The sequence below is a fragment of the Coenobita brevimanus genome, chromosome 77 (genome assembly GCF_032717465.1).
Source record: "Coenobita brevimanus isolate Jiangsu-jjx chromosome 77, ASM3271746v2, whole genome shotgun sequence".
NCBI lineage: Eukaryota > Metazoa > Arthropoda > Malacostraca > Decapoda > Coenobitidae > Coenobita > Coenobita brevimanus.
In genome coordinates, this window is record NC_137030.1 from 4,508,198 (window position 1) to 4,516,739 (window position 8,542).

Sequence of the window (8,542 nt, forward strand, 5' to 3'; positions counted from 1 at the left end):
AATACATTATTAAACCCCCACCTTCTGTAGGGTATTTTTGTGAATAATCTGGACACTGGGATATAGAAATATGTTGGTATGATTTTTTGTCTGCCTAAAAATAAGCCAAGACAACTCCATCTTCCATTTGGTATGTCTGATCCTACAATATGATGTTGGTATAATTCAATGTCTTCCTAAACATGTCATAAATACTTCATTTTCATTTGGTATCTTTGTGAATCTATGATAACATGGACACTGGTAACACTGGTAAATATTTAAAGCTCAACATGCCATTTCCAGAATACAGTATACACTAAACAGATTTTGGTATAGTTTCATTGTACCATTTTATAATATGTATAAATACAGAGAAATATGTCATAAAGTTCCTGTCTTCCAATTAAATAATCACCTTGTTCTAAGTATAAGCCTTTTCCTATATACAGTTGCTGCTGATCAACCCCAGTCCGTCTGGCCAAGCAGACCCATCAACAGCAGGCAAGCAAATGCCCCTGCAAAATCATCCCACGCAGTGAACTGATGTTCCCTTGTGGCTGACAATGCCTTGTCCTAACAAGGCATTGGGAAGAGTGTACAGTAAAATAAGCAACTGCAAAAACATAATACCATCACTTAACACCATTTAAACTGTTTCAACACCTTGTGGTTGTAATTTCTTCAACCTGAGAATGTCTCTCTCTCTCTCTCTTTTTTTTTTTTTAATTCTAACTGCCTACATTTTTTTTCTCTTCAGAGGAGACATGTGGTACTTAAAAGGTTACTGAAGCTATGTCCAACCCTTCAGATTCAAAATCTCTCTCCTGAGTTGAATAAAAACATGAATAGAGAGCAAGAATTAAGTGACAAATACATTCACAGGCTGTAGTAATAATCTAGTTTTGAAACATTCCAAATCACTTGTCACATAACCATACATCTGACAACAACTATAGTGCATTTGTTCTAACCTGGCAAAGCTAACCCCCCCTAAGCTCGGTTGATGGTCCATTGCAACCTCAGCGGAGGGCAAATCTGACTAGTAACCAAGGACTCATTCCTGCCTCATTACTAAGGCTCATCAGCCTAATTCTAATTCCCAGTAAACAATGAGGAAGTAATATTAGTCACTTTATGCTAAAGTGAACATGATACAATCTCATTCCCCTCTCGATGAGCAAAACCAAATATACAAACATAAAAGCAACAGTCCAATCATCCCTAAATATCTATTCATAGACCCTTGAGAAACATATGCACCCAAATCTCAAGTATTACAAACTAATTAGATTCAAATAACAAGAAAATGATATACTGTACCTAGATCCATTTAACAAAGTACAATATTTCAAATATTACTAGAAGACTGATCCTTTAAATGCAAATCCTCAGAACAGGTCCTTTGAAATTCAGATTCCATATACTCAAATTCTGAAACAGTCCTTTAACTTCAGATTCTTCAGAGTCAAATAATACAAAAATAAGTTCCATCAAAGTAAAATCTCAGTAGAGATCCTACAAATTTAAATCCTAATAAGATTCTTCAAAATCAAATCTCAAGAGCAGATCCTTTAAATTCAAGCACTTAGAACACATCCTTCAAATTCACCTAAGAACGGGTAATTCAAATTCAGACGCTGAAAACAGATCTTTCAGAATCAAACTTCATCACCATCCATGATAGATCTAGTGAGCTTGGGGATGTCTTTTTCATTTTATTTTTGCCATCTCCTGACAATGTTATTCCAGATAAGGAGAGACTTTTTGATCTGTAGCAGTTAGATATAGCCTTAGTTAACCCCTTCAGGCAATGAGGTCTACCAAAAATTGAACAAAATATCCGTGTTGCAGCAAGAATAAACAAAAAAGTACCATCACCCAGATTCACGGGGTTAGTTGAAAAGCGGGAGGTTGTAGAAGTCATAGCCGCGTTTGCCCCACACAGCCAGCAGGACGTAAACCACATGGTAGGCACCAGGGATGAAGCAGATAAGACCAGCAACAAGGAAGACCCAACCGGAGAGTGACTCGAGAGGCACAACTTCAACTGCTATGCCAGTCACCAGGAGAGCTGTGGAGAGGTATGGAAGATACAGTCAGGGACAAAGGGACAAAAAATTTCTGCTAATCTACTGAGTCTACTCTCCACAATTAATACATGTTTGTCACTTGCTCACAGAATCTGTACAGAAGCAAGAAAGGTACAGTTAAGAATAAAAAATGGCTTACTAATCCTATGTCTACTTCGTAGTTATGGCATGTCTGTCAAAATGCTACTTGACACATCATTTCAAAAAAGGTCATCTATGCCTCCCTCAGCTTTAAGATTCTGGGGCAAAAATATGCTACTATTCCACTGTGCCTACTTCACACTTAGGGCATGTCTGTTTAGCTTGGATACTGATAAGTGTTGGTGAACTGAAGCAGCAGACAAGCCAAGATGATCCAAACATGCGAAGAAAATGTGCAGGAGTAATTGGCCGAGGGCTCTGACAAGTCCAAGCATTGAAAGGACAGCCCCTGGAGACAAACCAAGGTAAATATGGAATGAAGTACTGAGAATGAATCCACATGTTAGGGGACTGACAGGCATGAGAAACCTTCAGATGTGTGGTTTGGAATGCAACCATCAGATAAACAAGGTTGTTTCTACATTTATGAAGTACCTGTTCAAGGGACAGATACATTAACACTATGGCAACTTAACCCTTTAGGTAGTGAGGTGGGCCAGAAACAACCTCCAATAACCCTTGGGATGCTCCTGCTGTATATATCTTATTAAAAGAGAATGTTGAGATAGGCAGGTACGGTCTCACTGAGTGCCTGAACATAACATAGTGGCACAAGAAATATCAGAGGTGATGTTTGGACATCCTGAGAGAAGGGAAAATGTCTGGCTGAGGAGGGTCACAAGTATGAGTGTGGAGTGAAAAGTGCCCAAAAGCAGACTTAGGAAGATGTGGTGTGAGGTCCTGAGTGTAGACCTAAGGGCAAGGGCAATATGTAGGGAAATGGCTCAAGACTGGGACACGTAAAGCTACTGTCAAACAAATGGGCCTATACTGTCATATAAAAGGGCTTGTAATTTGGCAAGCTTAAGTTTCTAAATATAAACATTAGCGTAATTACAGAAGAATGCTGTTCAGTTTAAGGTAAGTCTCTTACAGCAAAGGGGTTAACAGTTACTTCATGTGCAAGGCTATGAAGAAGTGCATGGGAGTAAAAAATGAGACAGAGAGAAGAGCTAGAAAAAATTATCATCACCCATTATAATACTGTAGTCATGGCACATGACTCTGAGGTTGTCATTATCGTACCCTGGCAACCTATCCTTCAACAGTGTGTCCGATTTCCTGTATAGTGTAATATGATAGGCATGTGATTCGTGCAAAATATGTTCGTGTATAATATTCGTGTATAATAATATGATTCGTGTATACTGTAATATGATATGAAATCGGATGCACTGTTTACAAGTAGGTTGCCAGAGTACGTTAATGCAAACCTCAGAGTTGTGCGCCGTGACTACAGACTCTTTAATCCTTCCTGTGGACTGCCTGATAGAGGATGGTCGTGGCAGAAGTGTTTACATCCTTTTCAGTCCTTATGTACTAAGTCCTCATCATATGACAGATATGTGCTCCACATCATCATAACTTTTTCCATAAATCCATCCATCCATCCATCATCCAATCCTACATTGCCCCATGAGGAGTGTAGGAGCAAAAAGTAGTATTAAAAACATAGAAAATGGTAAATCAGCTTTTAAGGTGGGCTTTTTGTAATTTACTGTGGATATGACAACACAAAATGGCATGTAAATGGCAATAACAATGACAACTTTACTGTACTGTATACCACTCCTCTCTCTCGTTATCAGAATCACTAAAGGGGAAAACCTCTCATTTCATCAGTTCATTTATCTCATCCAATTATCACACAACTATTCATAAATTACACTATATTACACTATGGCATATCCACAACAACATAGGTATTTTGCATACAATATTTTTCACACAGAACCACAAATCATTAATACCTGAATCATAAACATCTTGTTACTATATAAAGTAAATCTAAATCTCCTAGAACACTGAGCGTGCTTATAATTACTTGATTCTCACACCCACACATCTCTCTCTCACCAATGTCCATAAGGAGTGGTATAAATGCCCCTGTCACAATGTACAATTTCTCTCTGACTTCTCTCTCTCTCTCACCAATGCCCATAAAGAGTAGAATAAACGCCCCTGCTACGATGCGCCACTTCTCCCTGACTTTCGGGTGTCTAAACCACCATCGCGGCGTCTCAGAGAAGCTTGCTGTGTCTCCAGGGATCAGGGAGTCACTGTCACGGGAGATGGCCTGAAATACAAACGTCATTTAGTGATACGATAAACAATAATAGCATTTCTGTTTATTTATCTATTGTCAGATGCTCTTATCCCATTCACTCCTTCATGCCTTCAGAATCAGACAACAAAACTTCCTGAACTGTTGTTTGCAGATGATACTGTGTTGTTAAGTGAAGGCAAAAGGGAGCTGTAATGCTTGGTGAATGAGTTTGGGAGAGTTTGTAAGAAATGGAATCTAAAGGTGAATGTTGGGAAGAGTAAAGTTATGGTCTTCAAGAGAAATGAAGTCACTGAATGTACAATGGGGTTGGATGAGGAGGAAATGGAAAATGTGAGAGCATTAAAGTACTTGGGTAGTGTGCTGAGTAAGGATGGAAGTTTAGAGGGTGAAGTGCTTGAAAGGGTACAACAACGAAGAAAGGTTGCTGGTTCTTTGAAAGCAGTGATAAGAAACAGGGAAGTCAGCATGGAAGTGAAAAAGTTAATGCATGACAGTATTGTGATACCAACTCTAACGTATGGAAGTGAAGCTTGGACCTTGTTGGAGGGACACAAGTCAAGAGTGAGAGCAGTGGAAATGAGTTATTTGAGAGGAGCATGTGGAGTCACAGAGAGACAGACTAACAAATGAGGAAGTGAAGGGGCATTGTGGTGTGGATGTGGATGTGATAGGAAGCGTTAGGAGAAACACACTGAGGTGGTTTGGCCATGTGGAGAGGATGGAGAGTGAGAGACTGATGAGGAGAGTGTATGTGAGTGAGGTGGAGAGGGGAGAGGGAGGGGGAGGCCAAGGATGAGATGGAGGGATGGAGTGGAGAGGTATGAGAGAGAGGGGGGTGTGAGCTGGGAGCAGGACAGTGAAATGGCAGGAGGCAGGGCAACATGGAGGTGATTTGTTTGTGGCCACTCCTTACGAGACTGAGGCGTCTGGCAACGGATAGATAGATGCTAACAAAACTCAACCTGTCTCAGTGGTATTGTCAATTTAAATGCATTGTGTGGTTAGCAACCATACCTTTAGAAAACAAAGGACAGATACTGTTCACTGAAAATGTTCCATGTGCGTTTAATACCTGTACAGTCTGTTAACGATGGGAAAAGTACAATGAATATGGAATAAACACTGAATTACTGTAAGAACAATAACATCACATAATAAAATAATAATAATAATAATAATGATAAAAATAATAATAATAATAATGATAAAAATAATAATAATAATAATCCCTATCCATGAACACTTCATTACTCTGCTTATCCAAGAATCTATGGTCATCAGCATTTAAAGAAACATTGCTAATGTTGTCCTTTACATATAAAAAAAAAAATTACATGTTGTATTGTATGGCCTAATGTGATTACTGTCAAATAAAAAAGAAACAATGCTCAGGTCCAATTTCCTGATTCTACATATGACACTACAGCCTTTCTTTTTTTGCTGACTACATGCTACTGAGATAACATGGTATATATCCTAACCCAATTTCCCAGTTCCAAAAGAGGTGGGCAGGATTCATACATAAAAGCAGGAAGTCAAAATATTAAGAGAACCTAACACAAAAGGAGAACTAAAATACTGGTATGAAATTATTACAAAGCAGTACAGTGGCTAGCAGTAACAAAAGAAATACTACTGGATATTGCAATAACTATTTGAAAGTAACATCCTTCCTTGTACTTGCCAATGCAGCTTTAACTCCTGATTATGACCTGTTTTGGAAGAGTAAATATAGGAGGTATCAATATCTCAGTCATTATGATGATTTCAAACCACCTGGGTGAAAAAAAAAATGTGATGTGTCAACGGGGATGTGTGGTTATTTATTTCATATTTATATCTTATTTGTTTATTTATTTGTATCATGGTCAGTGGCACTCTCACACGGTTCAATGCTACGCAAAAGACGGACCTAAATGAATAATATTGCCCACGGAAAGGAAAACACATATCGTAGTGCATTATCTGTGCCACTGATTCCCTGATACAAATTTAAAAATACAATATAGAACAACTTTGTACATAAAAAAGCAAGTGTTTTCTATGTACAATAACCAATTGTACTCTTAAGGCAGCCAAATGCATAATCTAATCAGTGACATGCATGACTGGGTTAATTTGAGTCCCACTGCCCCTATCTACTGTAGCAATAACAGTAGAATATGCTAGTCATGAAGAGGTACTGGACAATGGATAAGAGGCATAGTACTGCCTTATTCTACCACTGAGTATGGGAAAAAGGCCATAAAATGAAAACCTCCACTGAGATAAGGTGAATGATCTACCATATATATACTGTATACTGATGCTTTCCTTTCAAAGTGTGAGAAATCTTGGCAATAATATACTTATTTTTAAACATAAAATTTTAGCAGTTTATTTCCAGATGGTGAATAACTGAATAATTTGCTCCTGAAAATATTCATGTATGGTGTGAGATATTGGCCAGCACCCTTCAACCTACTGTATGGTAAATTCTTAAATTCTGGCAAAAACACAGATTAGCTATTAAGATCGTGGGAAACATAAAGTTAAAAATGGTATAGCACATACTACCATACAATAGGACTGTCAAAAGAAAATATTATAAAGGCCATATTTTAAGTCAAAGCTAGATCTTCAGGGAAATTCAGTTCCTCTGCCTGGAATCATGTGAACTATTAATATAAAAATGGTCTGCTATGGGGAAAGCAGTTAAATAACCTGTAACACTACAAAAGGACAAATAAAATGTTCATTTAAATCAATACAGTTGCATTCAGGTATTGGCACAAAATTTCAGCTCAATACGAGGCTTGCCATTCTCTGAAGCTTAATAACCCTGAAAAATTGCCACTACTGTGAAATAAATGATAAAAATTATATCAAAATGCACAAATGACAACCTACCCTTCTAAAACTGACACATTATCCAGCCAACACAACTGGATCAGCAAAGTGCCCCAAATCAGTGTAGCTCTATAAATCATCAGTAATGGCAACCTGCGATTCCACAATTATATATTATCCAGGAAATACAGTCAACTTTCAAAGAAACCTTAAATCGACCAACTGTGAAAGAAAATTGTGGCTCCTTACGTCTTGGTCGGGGACAGTCAGGAGTCCCTTGACCCCAGAGCCTGCCAGCGGGTCCTCTATTCTCACAGCCACGTCCTCTGTTCCAATGGCGCCATTACGGGATTTGGGCTTAAGTGGCGACCGTTCACTTGTGGCACCGTACAGGCGGATGGCATCATCGGCGTCCTCCTCAAAGGCATCTTCTATGGTGAACTTGGGGTGGGACCTACTGCTTTGTTTACTAGCCATGGTGTTGCCTGGCTCCTCACTCACTAGCGCGACCGTTTCCAGGGGTACGGCCTTCACCCTACACAATGACTGGTTCAGTGTACCAACAAACTGTTATCTTAAAATCAGGACAAAATCCAGGTACCTACTGATCTTTTTCTTACGTGTTCTATAAAAACGTTGTATCAATACATAAAATATACCAGACACTCAAACACGACGAGCATTCCTAAACCCTTTCAGCGACCACTTTGAGCGTGCGCTCAAACTTACAGCTCTCTTATCGACGATGATAACATGATGTACTGTAAACTATCTATCTATCTATCTATTGCCAGACGCCTCAATCCCGTTTGGGGTGGCCACAAACAAATCGCCTCCAAGTCGCCCTGTCCCCCGCCATTTCACTGCCCTGCTCCCAACTCACACCCCCCTCTCTCATATACCTCTCCACCCCATCTCTCCATCTCATCCTCGGCCTCCCCCTCCCTCTTTCCCCCTCCACCTCACTCACATACACTCTCTTCGTCAGTCTTTCACCCTCCATCCTCTCCACATGGCCAAACCACCTCAGTGTGTTCCTCATAACGCTTCCTATCACATCCACATCAACACCACAACGCTCCTTTATATTCTCATTCGTCAGCCTGTCTCTCCATGTGACTCCACAGGCTCCTCTTAAATAACTCATTTCCACGGCTCTCACTCTTGACTTGTGTCCTTCCAACAACGTCCAAGCTTCACTTCCATACGTTAGAGTTGGTATCACAATACTGTCATGTAGTAACTTTTTCACTTCCATGCTCACTTCCCTGTTTCTTATCACTGCTTTCAAAGAACCAGCAACCTTTCTTCCCTGCTGTACCCTTTCAAGCACTTCACCCTCCAAACCTCCATCTTTACTCATCACACTACC

General features: G+C 39.5%; 1 protein-coding gene across 1 annotated transcript; it reads right to left on the minus strand.

Annotated features, from left to right (window-relative positions):
- Positions 1-1,874: 1,874 nt before the first annotated feature.
- LOC145408456 (transmembrane protein 134) lies at positions 1,875-7,647 on the minus strand. The gene is made up of 3 exons (XM_080279185.1): positions 7,420-7,647; positions 4,206-4,350; positions 1,875-2,053 (listed from the first exon to the last, which is right to left on the minus strand). Exons 1-3 carry the CDS (start codon positions 7,645-7,647, stop codon positions 1,875-1,877), a joined length of 552 nt encoding a protein of 183 aa, XP_080135311.1.
- Positions 7,648-8,542: the final 895 nt, after the last annotated feature.